Raw genomic sequence first — 18,378 nt, forward strand, 5'->3', positions numbered from 1 at the left:
AGCTCCACAATACATTCTAAATGGTTGAATGGCTTTGTACATGTTATGAGGAAAACATTTATGACCTATTTTATGTGTTAGAAGAAAATGGCTGGTTGGATGGATGATACAGTAATGTTTTTATGGGTACCTGCACACTTAGGCGTACAAGGTAATGAATTGGAAGACAAGGTAGAAATGGAGGCTACAACAAATACTCAAGTAGATTTAGCAGTTAACATCAGTAGAACAGAGGTAAAGAGCATTATTAAACAGAGATTGAAGGAAAGGTGTCAAAAGAAAAGGATGGAAAGGATGATAGTTTTATAGAATGCAAAGGAATGAATGTGAAATTAGAAGTGCAGGAACCATAGGAGGAATGAAAGAATAATATCTAGACTACAATTTGGACACACTGGATTAAACAGTACATTGTTTAGAATAGGAAAACATAAGATGAGTAGATGGGACAACTATGGACAAAAAGAGACTGTGGAACACGTTATTATACACTGTCAGAAATATGATTTCAAAAGAAAACTGGTGGAAAAATTGAGAGGAATTAAAGTACAATTGAATGTAATAAATATCTTACAAAATAATTCAGAAAATGAAGAATACAGGATTTTATTTGATTTTCTTAGACAAACTAAACTGATTGAGAGACATTATTATTTATTTATTTGTTTTTACAAGAAGTAGAACATTTGAGATATTCTGATCCGCAATTTGTACCAGTAGGTGGCGGAAATTCACCATTTCGTAGTTTACCAACCGCCGGAAAACCCTGAAGAAGAAGAACCGTTAAATTAGAGCCGCAGAAGAAGAAAAAACGGGCGGAGGAAAAAAGCAAGTGTCTCTGTGAGTCTAATATATAATATTATTAATATCCAGTCTACAGACGGGGTCAGTCCACACTATAATAGAGCCTTAAAGCTCCAGTGGAAGGTGAGAGAGCACAACACGGTGTCAGAAGACGGAGTTACAGAGACACGGAGAGGCTGGAGCAGAATGCTAACCGAGCTAGCAGAGGAGCTAGCTTAGTGGAGAGAAAGATGAAAATATAAAGATTGACATTTTACTCCACACCATCGGTGATGATGAACTGGAAGTGTAGGAAGAATGTGGAGCAGCTGCTCCCAGAGCGTCTCCACATAAAGGAGGAACCAGAGATGCTCAGTGAAGGTCAGGAGGAAAAGCAGCTTTGTGTGCAGCAGGAGACAAACAGTGCTGCTTGTCCTGTTAAATGTGAAGATGAAGAGGAGAAGCCTCAGGTCTCCCAGCTACACTGGAGACAACTAACAGAAATCAACATGAAGGAGGAACCTTCAACCTGCACTTTAGATGAATTCATGAAAAGACAAAGTGTGGAAATTAACAGCAAAGGACCAGAAGCAGAACAGAACCCAGATCCAAACAGTTTAGTACTACAAGGTCCTGATGGAACAGAAACAGACTCATCTCAGACTGAACATAGTGGCGATGATGATGATGAAGATGATGATGATGGTGAAGATTTTTGGCAGAAACCTCTGTCAGACTCTGAAACTGAAGCTGACTTTGACTCCACCAGAAAAAAGAGAAAAATGTCTGACTCAAGTAAAAATTCTGTCGTGGGATGTAAATTTTCTAAAAGACGGATTATTTCATTTCAACAGATTTGTACAAAGAAGAAGGTTCAGGTAAAAATGAGATCTGAATGTGTGGCTGGTAAGAAAGCATCACTTAGTGAAGCTTCAAAACTGAAAATCCACACTAGAGGGAAACCGTTTGAATGTGATGTTTGTAGAAAAAGTTTCAATCGTCGGGTCAACCTTACGGAACACATGAGAATCCACACAGGAGAGAAACCTTTCAAATGTGATGTTTGTGGGAAAGGTTTTACCTGTAAAGTCAACCTCAAACGACACATGGGAATCCACACTGGAGAGAAACCATTTAAATGTGATGTTTGTTGTCGAAGTTTTGTTGAAAAGTCCCACCTTAAGCGACACGTGACAGTCCATACCGGAGAGAAACCATTTAAATGTGATGTTTGTACTAAATGTTTTACTAGAGAGTCAACTCTTAAGTTACACATGAGAAACCACACAGGAGAAAACCCATTCAAATGTGATGTTTGTAGTAAATATTTTAACGGTAAGGTCGACCTTCAGCGACACACGAGAGTCCACACAGGAGAGAGACCATTTAAATGTGATGTTTGTAGTAAATGGTTTACTCAACAGTCTACTCTCAAATTACACATGAAAATCCACACAGGAGAGAAACCATTTCAATGTGATGTTTGTAGTAAGTGTTTTGTCAGTAAGGTCAACCTTAAGAGACACATGCGTATGCACACCGGAGAAAAACCATTTAAATGTGATATTTGTAGTAAATGTTTTACCTGTAAGGTTACCCTTCAAGGACACATGACAAGCCATACAGGAGAGAAACCATATATCTGTAATGTTTGTAGTAAATGTTTTAGAGGTAAGGTCAACCTTAAGATACACATGAGAATCCACACTGGAGAGAAACCATTTAAATGTCATATTTGTAATCAATGTTTTATTCAAAAGGCTCATTTTAAACAACACATGAGAATCCACACAGGAGAGAAACCTTTCAAATGTCATGTTTGTAGTAAATGTTTTACCCGTCAGTTTTACCTGCAGTCACATGTAAGAATGCACAAAGAAGAGAAACTAGTCAAAGGTGATGTTTGACAAAGGAATTTTTTTCAACAAAATTCTGAACTGAAGGTCTACAAGAGAGTCCACACATCAGAAAAGACTTTCAGCTGTGACGTGTGTAGTAAATATTGTCCAAATAGTTCATTGTTTTTTTGTTTGTTTTTGTTTAAGCTACATAGGTTTAGGTATAGTTGAAGTTTGAAGTGTTGGTAAAGTTTTGCAAGTTAGTTCTTTCAATATTTTAACATAACAGATGTGATGTGTCGTAAATATTTTCTTAAAGTCTTTGTAAAGTAGAAATAAAATTGTGTTTTGAGTTTGTCTCACCACAGAAACCTGTCATTGACTACTGAGCCAAATTTGAAAAATTAAAAAAATTGCCAAGATTATAAAATTTGGTCTTAAAATCATGGAAAAACAAGCACTTCTCTCTTCTCTTAAATGCTGGGGGTGTGTCAGAGGCGCTGGAACAACTCCCATATACGGGAAGGGCTCCACCTTTGTCTACTAACCCTAACCCTATGGGAGAGAGCAGTGTGAAAGTGGCTCCAGCGTTGATACTGCTTCTCCCGAAGGTTTTCTAAAATTGGTTGGATCGGGACAAACAAGGTGTCAGCGGAAAGGTCTGCTCCGCCCGAGTGCCGATATCTGCATGTAGAGTCATAACTGAGGAGAAAAACAAAAACACGTTGCAAAAAAGTACAAATTTCATGGAAAATGTGGCACCAGCTGATGCGTTTTATTCCCGAGTTTTAATATGTGGTTTGTTTTAGGCGAGGGGCCAAATTGCGGCTGCTGGAGGCTGCAGAAGTTTGGTGTGCTTCAGCAGCAGGGTCGTCTTTATTAGATTAGATTTCCTTTATTTTATCCCACATTGGGGAAATTCACATGTTACAGCAGCCAAGACACAAAGATTAAGCAAAACAGAAAGCTAAGGACAAATACAGAAAGAAAAAATAAAGGCAAACATAAAATGAACATTAAAAATAAAATAAAAATAAAAAATGGATAATAGACATTTGTCGAGATAACGATATATATATATATATATATATATATATATATATATATATATATATATATATATATATATATATATATATATATATATATATATATATATATAAGCGGTAAGTGGGGTTTTACAATCAGTATGAGTGGTATTGCACATTAGTAAGGCTGTGAAGGAACATCATTATTTACAGATGAGAAAAAACAAAACACTTTGGACAATGCTAGTGTTGTACATTCTTATGACAGATGGGAGGAAGGACCTGTGGTCGTGCTCCTTTTTACACCGTGGGTGTATGAGTCTGCTGCTGAAAGAGCTGCTCAGACCCTCCACAGTTTGATGCAGGGGGTGAGAGGTGTTGTCCATGTGGATGTCAGCTTGGCTCAAGTAGATTTAGCAGTTAACATCAGTAGAACAGAGGTGAAGAGCATTATTAAACAGAGATTGAAGGAAAGGTGTCAAAAGAAAAGGATGGAAAGGATGATAGTTTTATAGAATGCAAAGGAATGATGGTGAAATGAGAAGTGCAGGAACCATAGGAGGAATGAAAGAATAATATCTAGAGTCTAGACTACAATTTGGACACACTGGATTAAACAGTACATTGTTTAAAATAGGAAAACATAAGATGGGTAGATGGGAATACTGTGGACGAAAGGAGACATTGGAACATGTTATTATGCACTGTCAGAAATATGATTTCAAAAGAAAACTGGTGGAAAAATTGAGAGGAATTAAAGTACAATTGAATGTAATAGATATCTTACAAAATAATTCAGAAAATGAAGAATACAGGATTTTATTTGATTTTCTTAGACAAACTAAACTGATTGAGAGACATTATTATTTGTTGTTTTTTTTTTACAAGAAGTAGAACATTTAAGATATTCTGATCCGCAATTTGTACCTGTAGGTGGCGGAAATGCACCATTTCGTAGTTTACCAACCGCCGGAAAACCCTGAAGAATAAGAACCGTTAAATTAGAGCCGCAGAAGAAGAAAAAACGGGCAGAGGAAAAAGCAAGTGTCTCTGTGAGTCTAATATATAATGTTATTAATATTCAGTCTACAGACGGAGTCAGTCCACACTATAATAGAGCCTTAAAGCTCCAGTGGAAGGTGAGAGAGCACAACACGGTGTCAGAAGACGGAGTTACAGAGACACGGAGAGGCTGGAGCAGAATGCTAACCGAGCTAGCAGAGGAGCTAGCATAGTGGAGAGAAAGATGAAAATATAAAGATTGACATTTTACTCCACACCATCGGCGATGATGAACTGGAAGTGTAGGAAGAATGTGGAGCAGCTGCTCCCAGAGCGTCTCCACATAAAGGAGGAACCAGAGATGCTCAGTGAAGGTCAGGAGGAAAAGCAGCTTTGTGTGCAGCAGGAGACAAACAGTGCTGCTTGTCCTGTTAAATGTGAAGATGAAGAGGAGAAGCCTCAGGTCTCCCAGCTACACTGGAGACAACTAACAGAAATCAACATGAAGGAGGAACCTTCAACCTGCACTTTAGATGAATTCATGAAAAGACAAAGTGTGGAAATTAACAGCAAAGAACCAGAAGCAGAACAGAACCCAGATCCAAACAGTTTAGTACTACAAGGTCCTGATGGAACAGAAACAGACTCATCTCAGACTGAAGATAGTAGCGATGACGATGAAGATGTTTGGCAGAAACCTCTGTCAGAGTCTGAAACTGAGGCTCACTTTGACTCCACCAGAAAAAAGAGAAAAATGTCTGACTCAAGTACAAATTCTGTCGTGGGATGTAAATTTTCTAAAAGACGGATTAATTCATTTCAACAGATTTGTACAAAGAAAAAGGTTCAGGTAAAAATGAGATCTGAATGTGTGGCTGGTAAGAAAGCATCACTTAGTGAAGCTTCAAAACTGAAAATCCACACTAGAGGGAAACCGTTTGAATGTGATGTTTGTAGAAAAAGTTTCAATCATCGAGTCAACCTTACGGAACACATGAGAATCCACACAGGAGAGAAACCTTTCAAATGTGATGTTTGTGGGAAAGGTTTTACCCGTAAAGTCAACCTCAAACGACACATGAGAATCCACACTGGTGAGAAACCATTTAAATGTGATGTTTGTTGTCGAAGTTTTGTTGAAAAGTTCCACCTTCAGCGACACGTGACAGTCCATACCGGAGAGAAACCATTTAAATGTGATGTTTGTACTAAATGTTTTACTAGAGAGTTAACCTTTAAGTTACACATGAGAAACCACACAGGAGAAAACCCATTCAAATGTGATGTTTGTAGTAAATATTTTAACTGTAAGGTCGACCTTCAGCGACACACGAGAGTCCACACAGGAGAGAGACCATTTAAATGTGATGTTTGTAGTAAATGGTTTACTCAACAGTGTACTCTCAAATTACACATGAAAATCCACACAGGAGAGAAACCATTTCAATGTGACGTTTGTAGTAAGTGTTTTGTCAGTAAGGTCAACCTTAAGAGACACATGCGTATGCACACCGGAGAAAAACCATTTAAATGTGATATTTGTAGTAAATGTTTTACCTGTAAGGTTACCCTTCAAAGACACATGACAAGCCATACAGGAGAGAAACCATATATCTGTAATGTTTGTAGTAAATGTTTTAAAGGTAAGGTCAACCTTGAGAGACACATGAGAATCCACACTGGAGAGAAACCATTTAAATGTCATATTTGTCGTAAATGTTTTACTCAACAGCATACCCTTAAGCAACACATGAGAATCCACACAGGAGAAAAACCGTTCAAATGTCATGTTTGTAGTAAATGTTTTACCCGTCAGTTTTACCTGCAGTCACATGTAAGAATGCACAAAGAAGAGAAACTAGTCAAAGGTGATGATTGACAAAGGAATTGTTTTCAACAAAAGTCTGAACTGAAGGTCTACAAGAGAGTCCACACATCAGAAAAGACTTTCAGCAGTGACGTGTGTAGTAAATATTGTCCAGATAGTTCATTGTTTTTTTTTTTGTTTTTTTTTGTTTAAGCTACATAGGTTTAGGTATAGTTGAAGTTTGAAGTGTTGGTAAAGTTTTGCAAGTTAGTTCTTTCAATATTTTAACATAACACATGTGATGTGTCGTAAATATTTTCTTAAAGTCTTTGTAAAATAGAAATAAAATTGTGTTTTGAGTTTGTCTCACCACAGAAACCTGTCATTGACTACTGAGCCAAATTTGAAAAATGAAAAAAATTGGCAAGATTATAAAATTTGGTCTTAAAATCATGGAAAAACAAGCACTTCTCTCTTCTCTTAAATGCTGGGGGTGTGTCAGAGGCGCTGGAACAACTCCCACGTACGGGAAGGGCTCCACCTTTGTCTACTAACCCTAACCCTATGGGAGAGAGCAGTGTGAAAGTGGCTCCAGCGTTGATACTGCTTCTCCCGAAGGTTTTCTAAAATTGGTTGGATCGGGACAAACAAGGTGTCAGCGGAAAGGTCTGCTCCGCCCGAGTGCCGATATGTGCATGTAGAGTCATAACTGAGGAGAAAAACAAAAACACGTTGCAAAAAAGTACAAATTTCATGGAAAATGTGGCACCAGCGGATGCGTTGTATTCCCGAGTTTTAATAGGTGGTTTGTTTTAGGCGAGGGGCCAAATTGCGGCTGCTGGAGGCTGCAGAAGTTTGGTGTGCTTCAGCAGCAGGGTTGTGTTTATTAGATTAGATTTCCTTTATTTTATCCCACATTGGGGAAATTCAAATGTTACAGCAGCCAAGACACAAAGATTAAGCAAAACAGAAAGCTAAGGACAAATACAGAAAGAAAAAATAAAGGCAAACATAAAGATAACGAGATATATATATATAAGCGGTAAGTGGGGTTTTACAATCAGTATGAGTGGTATTGCACATTAGTAAGGCTGTGAAGGAACATCATTATTTACAGATGAGAAAAAACAAAACACTTTGGACAATGCTAGTGTTGTACATTCTTATGACAGATGGGAGGAAGGACCTGTGGTCGTGCTCCTTTTTACACCGTGGGTGTATGAGTCTGCTGCTGAAAGAGCTGCTCAGACCCTCCACAGTTTGATGCAGGGGGTGAGAGGTGTTGTCCATGTGGATGTCAGCTTGGCTCAAGTAGATTTAGCAGTTAACATCAGTAGAACAGAGGTGAAGAGTATTATTAAACAGAGATTGAAGGAAAGGTGTCAAAAGAAAAGGATGGAAAGGATGATGGTTTTATAGAATGCAAAGGAATGATGGTGAAATGAGAAGTGCAGGAACCAATAGGAGGAATGAAAGAATAATATCTAGACTACAATTTGGACACACTGGATTAAACAGTACATTGTTTAGAATAGGAAAACATAAGATGAGTAGATGGGACAACTATGGACAAAAAGAGACTGTGGAACATGTTATTATACACTGTCAGAAATATGATTTCAAAAGAAAACTGGTGGAAAAATTGAGAGGAATTAAAGTACAATTGAATGTAATAAATATCTTACAAAATAATTCAGAAAATGAAGAATACAGGATTTTATTTGATTTTCTTAGACAAACTAAACTGATTGAGAGACATTATTATTTATTTTTTTACAAGAAGAAGAACATGTTAGATATTCTAATCCACACTTTATACCAGTAGGTGGCGGAAATGCACCATTTCGTAGTTTACCAACCGCTGTAAAACCCTGAAGAAGAAGAACCGTTAAATTAGAGCCGCAGAAGAAGAAAAAACGGGGCGGGGGATAGTAAGTGTCTCTGTGAGTCTAATATGAAAAATTATTAATATCCAGTCTACAGACGGAGTCAGTCCACACTATAATAGAGCCTTAAAGCTCCAGTGGAAGGTGAGAGAGCACAACACGGTGTCAGAAGACGGAGTTACAGAGACACGGAGAGGCTGGAGCAGAATGCTAACCGAGCTAGCAGAGGAGCTAGCATAGTGGAGAGAATGATGAAAATATAAAGATTGACATTTTACTCCACACCATCGGCGATGATGAACTGGAAGTGTAGGAAGAATGTGGAGCAGCTGCTCCCAGAGCGTCTCCACATAAAGGAGGAACCAGAGATGCTCAGTGAAGGTCAGGAGGAAAAGCAGCTTTGTGTGCAGCAGGAGACAAACAGTGCTGCTTGTCCTGTTAAATGTGAAGATGAAGAGGAGAAGCCTCAGGTCTCCCAGCTACACTGGAGACAACTAACAGAAATCAACATGAAGGAGGAACCTTCAACCTGCACTTTAGATGAATTCATGAAAAGACAAAGTGTGGAAATTAACAGCAAAGAACCAGAAGCAGAACAGAACCCAGATCCAAACAGTTTAGTACTACAAGGTCCTGATGGAACAGAAACAGACTCGTCTCAGACTGAAGATAGTGGCGATGATGATGATGATGATGATGAAGGCTGTTGGCAGAAACCTCTGTCAGATTCTGAAACTGAAGCTGACTTTGACTCCACCAGAAAAAAGAGAAAAATGTCTGACTCAAGTAAAAATTCTGAAATGGGATGTAAAGCTTCCAAAACACGGATTAGTTCATTTCAACAGATTTGTTCAAAGAAGAAGGTTCAGATAAAAATGAGATCTGAATGTGTGGGTGGTAAGAAAGCATCACTTAGTGAAGCTTCGAAACTGAGAATCCACACAGGAGTGAAACTGTTTGAATGTGATGTTTGTAGAAAATGTTTTAACTGTAAGGTCAACCTTAAGGTACACATGAGAATCCATACAGGAGAGAAACCATTTAAATGTGATGTTTGTAGTCAAGGTTTTATTCAAAAGCATGTACTTAAGTCACATGTGCGAATCCACACAGGAGAAAAACCATTTAAATGTGATGTGTGTAGTAAATTTTTTACAGATAAGGTCAACCTCAGGCAACACATGAGAATCCACACTGGAGAGAAACCATTCAAATGTGATGTTTGTAGTAAATGTTTCAACTATAAGGTTGACCTTAAGAGACACATGAGAATCCACACAGGAGAGAAACCATTTAAATGTGATGTTTGTAGTCAATGTTTTATTCAAAAGTCTCACCTTATGCAACACATGAGAATTCATACAGGAGAGAAACCATTCAAATGTGATGTTTGTAGTCAATGTTTTATTCAAAAGTCTCACCTTAGGCAACACATTAGGATCCACACAGGAGAGAAACCTTTCAAATGTGACGTTTGTAGTAAATGTTTTAACTCTAAAGGCAACCTTAAGCCACACATGAGAATCCACAGGAGTAAAACCAGTCAAAGGTGATGTTTGACAAAGAAAATGTTTTAAACAAAAGTGAACTGAAGGTCCATAACAGAGTCCACACATAAGAAAAGACTTTTAAATGTGATGTGTGTAGTAAATATTTTCCTTATACTTGTTCATTGCTGTTTTGTTTTTTGTTTTTAGCTACTATTGAATATTAAAGCCTCATCTGTGTTACATCAAAGGTGTTTGCTTTTTATTAAATAATTTACACTTCAGTCGTTTATTTTTATTTATTTTTACAGATTACACAAAAACAGATTTTTTTTTTAATCTGCATTTAATTTTTCATAGTAAATATTAGTAAACTAATTATTTACTAGTAGAAGTCTTAAGGATTGGCGTCTGTGGTAGAGGGGTCGTCTTCTGATCGAGAGGTTGGGGGGTTTGATTCAGTCTGCATCTGTCTAAATGTTGAAGTGTCTTTGGGTAAGACACTGAACCCTAAGTAGCTCCCAGTGGTTTACTTGCACCTTGCATGGCGGCTCAGTCCCATTGGAGTGTGAATGAGCTGATATTGTAAAGTGGTTTGAGACTACTTCAGTGTGGGGATAAAGCTCTATATAAATCAAGTCAATTTACCATATTAGAAAGCAGTGAGCGAACTCAGCCCTAAAATGTCCATTATTTCATTTTATTCTGTTATACTGCATAGAAACTAACGTGACTTTATTATATAATACTGTTTATGTGCAATGCACTTTTCATTTAAAACAAAACTATGTGCTACAGAAGAAAATAAATTAAAACAGAAATGACATCGACTCAAAATTCTCCTTACAGAGATGTCTATGTCTTTAAATTACTTACAGAGATCAGAGATTGGCAGCTTTTTATCACAGCGAGGGCCACAAAAATGTGATTGTTTTATCAGAGGGGTACATTATCAACATTAATGTCAGCATTTAGACCAATCTGAGCAATAACACAGGAAAGAGCAAACTTTTTTTGTGATTATCTTGTAGATTTTTTTGTCATGTTATGTGTTTTCTGTTTTTGTGTGTGTGTGTGTGTGTTTTTTTTTTTTTTTTTTGGGGGGGGGGGGGTTGTTTTTATTCATTTTGTTTAATTTTCTTGTTTTTTTCTGTTTTTGGAGTCATTTTATCTTTCCTTTTGAGTGTTTTTGTTGCTGTTTGTTTTGTGTTGTTGACATCACTTTGTGAATTTCGATTTTGGTTGTGTATATTTTTCTGTAAATTTGTGTGTATTTTGGAGTCATTTTATGCATTTATCTTGGGGGCTGCACAAAATTAGACAGCGCCACAGTGGCCCTGTGTGATACAGACCTTCTCGGATCAATGCTGTTGTGGCCAAAGACTATTTTATGCCATACAGTTTAACAATAACTGTATAACTACAGTATTAATGTTGAATCGTTATCTAGAAGTGTGCTGTGGTATCTGGTATAGAGACATTATAACCTGATTAGTAATGTTCCCATTTGGATGTTTCCATAAACTGACAGATTTTAAAATTATTGACTTAAAGAGTTATTGGGGATATGGTATAAAAATGTCTCAGACAAGTAAATATCTAAAAAGTAATATTATTTGTACATATAAACAGAAAATGAAAAAGAGACGGTAGGAATAAGAGTATATACTGTATATCATTATTTAATTTGAGTATTGCAAAAAAACCGACCAGATCAAATATCTGTTTATACAGACAAAATAAAGGCTACCATCATTGTATTACAGTGGATAGAAGAAATAAAACCATGGTGATGTGTTGTGTAGATTCTCTTGCAGCTCTAGTATAAAAAAAAGATTTAATGTGGGAAAGTCACCAAAATGTGTTCCAATTACAAATGCTAAAAAAAAAAACTCTGGTTCCGTGGATGTTGGGGTGGAAGAGAATAAGGGAGCAGACGGTATTAACAAAAAAGCAACCAGGTCTGTAAATGGCCAACTCGGTCGAATAATGATTAAAGTGTTAGGGAGTCCTATATTATACACAAATCCAACAATGCACAGGGGGTGAAGAGAAAGAACACAAGGTTGTGCTAACTAGGTCATATTCAAAGTTAAATAAAACACTGGCATTAATTGGTAATTGTCAAAGATATATGTGAAGAATGCAAATTAATTGAAAATGTATATCATATAATAAAATATTTCAAGAAGTATAAGGAAGAGAGACAAAAGTTCATGGCAAAGATTTGCAAGAGAGGAAATAGGAACAATGGGAGAGGGTGAAAGTAGCATAAACAGAGCAGTTATTAAATATATCAATGACAAAGGACTATGTAATAGAATATAAATATTAGTGTTTCTTTTTTTCTTTTTTTTAAATTAGTAATTATGTGAAATAGGTATAGCTCTAGAGCCCTATAATATACTCCGATACAGTAGATGGCGATATTCACCTTTCAAGTCATGACTGCAATCCGCCAGAAAATAAAAGAAGAAGAACAACCGCTGAATTAGAGCCGCAGAAGAAGAAAGAGCGGCGGTAGAATAACAAATGTTTCTGTGAGTCTAATATATAATGTTATTAATATCCAGTCTACAGACGGAGTCAGTCCACACTATAATAGAGCCTTAAAGCTCCTGTGGAAGGTGAGAGAGCACAACACGGTGTCAGAAGACGGAGTTACAGAGACACGGAGAGGCTGGAGCAGAATGCTAACCGAGCTAGCAGAGGAGCTAGCATAGTGGAGAGAAAGATGAAAATATAAAGGTTGACATTTTACTCCACACCATCGGCGATGATGAACTGGAAGTGTAGGAAGAATGTGGAGCAGCTGCTCCCAGAGCGTCTCCACATAAAGGAGGAACCAGAGATGCTCAGTGAAGGTCAGGAGGAAAAGCAGCTTTGTGTGCAGCAGGAGACAAACAGTGCTGCTTGTCCTGTTAAATGTGAAGATGAAGAGGAGAAGCCTCAGGTCTCCCAGCTACACTGGAGACAACTAACAGAAATCAACATGAAGGAGGAACCTTCAACCTGCACTTTAGATGAATTCATGAAAAGACAAAGTGTGGAAATTAACAGCAAAGGACCAGAAGCAGAACAGAACCCAGATCCAAACAGTTTAGTACTACAAGGTCCTGATGGAACAGAAACAGACTCATCTCAGACTGAAGATAGTGGCGATGATGATGATGATGATGATGAAGGCTGTTGGCAGAAACCTCTGTCAGAGTCTGAAACTGAAGCTGACTTTGACTCCACCAGGAAAAAGAGAAAAATGTCTGACTCAATTAAAAATACTGTAATGGGATGTAAAGCTTCTGAAACACAGATTAGTTCATTTCAACAGATTTGTTCAAAGAAAAAGGTTCAGGTAAAAATGAGATCTGAATGTGTGGGTGGTGAGAAAGCATCACTTAATGAAGCTTCAATAGTGAGAATCTACACAGGAGAGAAACCATTTGAATGTGATGTTTGTAGGAAATGTTTTATTAAAATGTCTCACCTTAAGGTACACATGAGAATCCACACAGGAGAGAAACCATTCAAATGTGATGTTTGTAGTAAATGTTTTACTCAACAGCCTACCCTTAAGCAACACATGAGAATCCACACAGGAGAAAAACCATTCAAATGTGATGTTTGTAGGAAATGTTTTACTCAACAGCCTACCCTTAAGCAACACATGAGAATCCACACAGGAGAAAAACCATTCAAATGTGATGTTTGTAGGAAATGTTTTATCAAAACGTCTCACCTTAAGCAACACATGAGATTCCACACAGGAGAGAAACCATTTAAATGTGATGTTTGCAGTGAATCTTTTACTCAAGTGTCAAACTTTAAGTCACATATGAGAATTCACACAGGAGAGAAACCATTCAAATGTAATGTTTGTAGTAAATGTTTTACACGTAAGTTTTACCTGCAGTCACATATGAAAATGCACAAAGAAGAACAACTAGTCAAAGATGATGTTTGACAAAGGAATTGTTTCTAACAAAAGTCTGAACTGAAGGTCCACAAGAGAGTCCACACATAAGAAAAGACTTTCAAATCTGATGTGGAGTAAATATTTTAGGTGTACATTGTTTTCTGTTGTTGCTTTTTTAGCTACATAGGTTTAGGTATAGTTGAAATTTGAAGTGTAGTTAGACTTTTGTTAGTAAAGTAACGTAACAGATTTTGGCAGAAGTTTTAGAGTTGGGCAATCTAAGGTTGACCTTAAGCAACACATGAGAATCCACACAGGAGAAAAACCATTTAAATGTGATGTTTGTAGTAAATGTTTTACTCAAAAGTCTCAACTAAAGCAACACGTTAATCCACACAGGAGAGAAACTATTTAATTTTGATGTCTGTAGCAAATGTTTTACTCAAGAGTCAACCTTTAAAGTCTGATACTGTATATGGTTCAGCGTAAAATTGACGCCGTAGACGCACGTTGCACTCTACGTAGACCCCCTCCCTGTAACCTGACTTACGCTTCCCATCCTGACTGCACGTTGAGGCAATGTGGAACGTAAGCGCTGTGATTGGTCAGCTCCAAACCTCAGCCCGTCTCTGCTTTTTCCGGTCAACACGTCTGTGTTTCTACAGTGGATTGAGTCAAAGAGAGAACCGAGACGAACAGAAAGACGAAAGAGTTTTATTTCCTTTCATTGCTGCAGCACATGAAGCACCACCAAACGGAGTCAATCACAGACAAAAGTTGTGTGTTTACTGTTACTATCGCTACTCTGCCTCGTCCCTGTTCCTACAGTGTGTTTGCGTGCGTTTCATTAGCAGTAAACAATGACCAGCTTTGGAGGCTGCCAGAGGAGCAGACATGATGTTATGTTTAAAGTGAGTTTAACAGCACTGCCCCTGCTACCTACTCTCCGCTTCCCAGGGCTGTGGACCAGGTTATTGCGCTGCTACCTCTCCGTTTTACGGTGGGGTCAGGGCCCTCGCCCCCAGTGTGACTGTCGACTGGAGCGGTTGACAGTGCGCTCGATACACTTTTATACTTTGTTTATGTGTTGCAAATGTATATATTGAATAATAAAATGCACATTTTGAAACCGTTGTTTTAATGTTTGTGTCCAACAAAACACACATGGTTAGGTACAGTAATAAAGCCAGAAAAAAAATAACATTTTAAGATGCTTAAAAAACATAAAAACATTGATTTCTGTGACCGGAAGATATAAACAAGGGCTTTTTAATGCTCATTTGTAACAAAACAAATGACAAACTGTGGCCAATCGCATAGCGATGCGTTCCCGATCGACGCAGAACTACAGTTGGCCAACCTCTGCGTCACGTTGACGACATAGGTCCTGGCGAAGAACCCTATACCAGCCTCACCTGCAGTCACATGCGAGAATGCACAAAGAAGAGAAGTGAAGGTCCACGGGATAGTCCACACATAAAAGACTTCCAAATGTGAAGTGTGTAGTAAATATTTTCCTAATTGTTGTTGTTTTTTTTTTTTTTGTTTTTTTTTTTTGCCAGTAAGAAGTATCTATGGCGATAGAAAAGTTGTCGGTTAAGTAGGTTTTTTATGGATGGCCAAATTAGGTTGTGTTTAAAGGTGGGACATCAGGGACATGTAGGTTTGTTGTGAAATGTGTAGAGTGACAACTATTGTGTTTTCTTATGTTTTGGCTTTTAGCAAGGACACTGTAGAGAGTTGAACCCCATCTATTCCGATTTCATTTTGTTGTCCCCGATTCCAGTTTGTTGTCAGTCTGATCCTGATCCGCAGAGATATTTGAGAAACACACACACACAGACAGAGAGAGAAAGAGAGAGAGATTCCTTGCTTTTAAGAGGTAGGACTGATGACATCTCTTTATAATACATTTGAACATTGGAATATTAGAACATTGGACTGATGAAGGACGTAGGACCACTGTTCTAACTGATGACATCATCACTGTAGAGCTAGGACTGATGACATCACTGAGTCCATCAACTCAGAAGGTGGGACGTGGGGGTGGAGCGTCCAAACAAATCTAACGTTGCACACCCTTGAACCAAGCAGCAGCCATGTTGAAACTCTCAGGTCAGTCTGATCCTGATCTGCGGGGATATTTGAGGAACACAGACACAGACAGACTTTCATAGAAAGATGTAGGTTTAGGAGTTGACGTTTGAAGTGTAGTTAGAGTTTTGTAAGTTAGTCCTTTCAATAAGTTAACATAACAGTTTATATTTAAAGTTGGTTTATTTTGTGTAATTGTTTACTGTAATCATTTTGTGTAAATAGTTTTACCTTTGATTATTAAAGCCCAATCTATGTTACATGTTTGCTCTTTATTAAATAATGTACACTTCTTTAGTTCATTCGTTTTTTGAACTATTGAACTTGTCAGTGTAATCAATATATTATGTGATTAGAGGCCTGCAGTTGTTTGTTTATGAACAAAACAGTCATATTTTCATTGTAGCAATTCTGCCATTGAAAAGATGTGTAAAACTGCACCTTTTGTGTAGCTATTTTCCAATATTACAAATTAGCCAGAGGTGGGTAGAGAGTAGCCAAAAACGTTACTCGAGTAAAAGTACTGTTACATGTAAATCAACTTTACTTAAAAGTAGAAGTAGTGATGCCAAATACATACTTGAGTTCAAGTGGAAAAAGTACTCAAGTACATAGTAACATCTTAGTTATTCAAAAAACATTAAAATCACAAACATATATTCTTAGAACTTATACATTCAAACGCTTTGTAAGGAAAACTTGACAAATGAAAGCAATTTCACCTTCTCTCCTTTGCATAATATCCTTACATCACCGTTTTCTCTCTCTACCTAACTCCTGTACATCACCCTCCCCCCTCTCTCTCCCTCCTGCTCACCTCTCCTCATCACCCCTCTCTATACCACCACATCCCCTCTTCAAGCCTTCCCTTCCTCTTGATGCTGAACCTCATTTTCCTATTTACTTTGTATCAGTATTACTTGTATATAGATAAATTAACTGAAAAACCAAAAATAACTGCTAAAACTCAAGAGTGACGTAAGCTCAGGCTTTCCAGGATGACCTGCATTTTTTTAGGCAAAAAAGTCACTTTGTGAAGTGTCAGTTAATTTTCAACAGGAGCTAAATCACAAGATTTTTCCCAAGCAGCTCCTTTTGGCCCTGAAAAGGATACCAGCATGACTAAAAAGGTCTCTCGCAGGCTGCAGGGGCAGGCAGACCGGTGTTGAGCTTGGCTGACAACTGCTTCACTCGAGGAAACAAGTGCACGCTCCAGAGGTGGGTCGACTAGCCAAAACGGTACTCGAGTAAAAGTATGCCTCAATAAATTTACTCTCGTGAGTAAATTTTTTTTCAAAAAGTTACTCAAGTACATGTAAAGGAGTAAATGTAACTACGCACCTCTGAAATTAGCCTATTTGACAATTTTGAAGAAATCATGTCAATAGTATTGACGTGCAGTCAGGGTAGGCAAGGCAGTGCCTACCCAAGGGTGATATTTGATTATTTGTTTTAATTATAATATAATTGTAAATTATTTATTTAGTAATAAAATTCCCTAAAATGTACAATAATTCATTTAATTTGATAAAATACAGTATAGAAACTAATGTGACTTAATATATAATAATACTTTTTGTTCATAATAAACTTAAAGTGTTACATAAGAAATAAAACATAAAAACAATTAGATCGACTTAAAACTATTTAAAGAGATAAGTCTTAATGCCTTTAAATTACGACAGAGATCAGAGACTGGCAGCTTTTTATCACAGGGAGAGCCACAAAAATGTTAATGTCTGATCCGAGGGACACATGATCAACTTACATGTCAGCATTAGAATAATGACCAATCTAAGCATGAGCACAGGAGAAAACAAACATTTGTGTGTGTTTTTTTTTTTTTTTTTTTTTTTTTTTTTTTGTGTGTGTGTGATTATTTTGTAGAAAGAAAGATCAGAGGTGGGGACGTAGTGCTAACAAGATTATGAATTTGATCATACAGGGTTATAACACACTGGCATTAATTGGAAAAAGTCAATCAGATATATGCGAAGAATGCAAAGTAATTGAAAATTCAGAAAAATTTGTGTTATCATGCAAGAAGTATAAGGAAGAGAGATGAACGTTAATGGAAATTTTATTTTTTTTTTCTTATGGAAAAGATCAGTTAGGGACAAAAGAAATGAAAATTTGAGGTTATAATGGGGGAAAAATGGGAGATTAAGTAATTAGTATTAACAGAGCAATTATTAAATATCTCAATGACACAGGACTGTCATAGAATATAATAATAATTATTATTATTATTATTATTATTATTATTATTATTATTATTATTATTATTATTATTATTATTGTAGAGTCGGTATAGCTATAAATTACATAGTATATTTCAAAACAGTAGGTGGCGGTAATCACCTTTCAAGTCATGGCTGCAACCCGCCAGGAAACAAAAGAAGAAGAACAAGAACAGCTGCATTAGAGAACTTTCAACTCTTGGGCTGACAGTGTTTTCAATAAAGTCAATATTTGCACCAAGAACAGAGTCGATTTTAATAGATAAGGCAGTCGTGAGGTATCTCCAATCTACCAACCTC

The 18,378-nt window shown here is 37.2% G+C and overlaps 4 protein-coding genes across 4 annotated transcripts; all 4 read left to right on the top strand.

The window, feature by feature from the left end:
* The first annotated feature begins 802 nt into the window (after window positions 1-802).
* Window positions 803-2,691, top strand: LOC114467444 (zinc finger protein OZF-like). The gene has a single exon (XM_028453754.1). The coding sequence runs from the start codon at window positions 1,077-1,079 to the stop codon at window positions 2,688-2,690; it is 1,614 nt and encodes a 537-aa protein (XP_028309555.1). The 5' UTR covers window positions 803-1,076; the 3' UTR covers window position 2,691.
* Window positions 2,692-4,654: 1,963 nt separating this feature from the next.
* Window positions 4,655-6,627, top strand: LOC114467446 (gastrula zinc finger protein XlCGF26.1-like). Its single transcript, XM_028453756.1, has one exon. The coding sequence runs from the start codon at window positions 4,938-4,940 to the stop codon at window positions 6,528-6,530; it is 1,593 nt and encodes a 530-aa protein (XP_028309557.1). The 5' UTR covers window positions 4,655-4,937; the 3' UTR covers window positions 6,531-6,627.
* Window positions 6,628-8,365: 1,738 nt separating this feature from the next.
* On the top strand, window positions 8,366-9,937 carry LOC114467458 (zinc finger protein 501-like). The gene has a single exon (XM_028453768.1). The coding sequence runs from the start codon at window positions 8,638-8,640 to the stop codon at window positions 9,895-9,897; it is 1,260 nt and encodes a 419-aa protein (XP_028309569.1). The 5' UTR covers window positions 8,366-8,637; the 3' UTR covers window positions 9,898-9,937.
* A 2,377-nt stretch (window positions 9,938-12,314) lies between these two features.
* Window positions 12,315-14,535, top strand: LOC114467461 (zinc finger protein 37-like). Its single transcript, XM_028453773.1, has 2 exons — window positions 12,315-13,327; window positions 13,412-14,535. Exons 1-2 carry the CDS (start codon window positions 12,608-12,610, stop codon window positions 13,790-13,792), a joined length of 1,101 nt encoding a protein of 366 aa, XP_028309574.1. The 5' UTR covers window positions 12,315-12,607; the 3' UTR covers window positions 13,793-14,535.
* The last annotated feature ends 3,843 nt before the right edge of the window (window positions 14,536-18,378 follow it).

This window comes from Gouania willdenowi, chromosome 7 (assembly GCF_900634775.1).
Source record: "Gouania willdenowi chromosome 7, fGouWil2.1, whole genome shotgun sequence".
NCBI lineage: Eukaryota > Metazoa > Chordata > Actinopteri > Blenniiformes > Gobiesocidae > Gouania > Gouania willdenowi.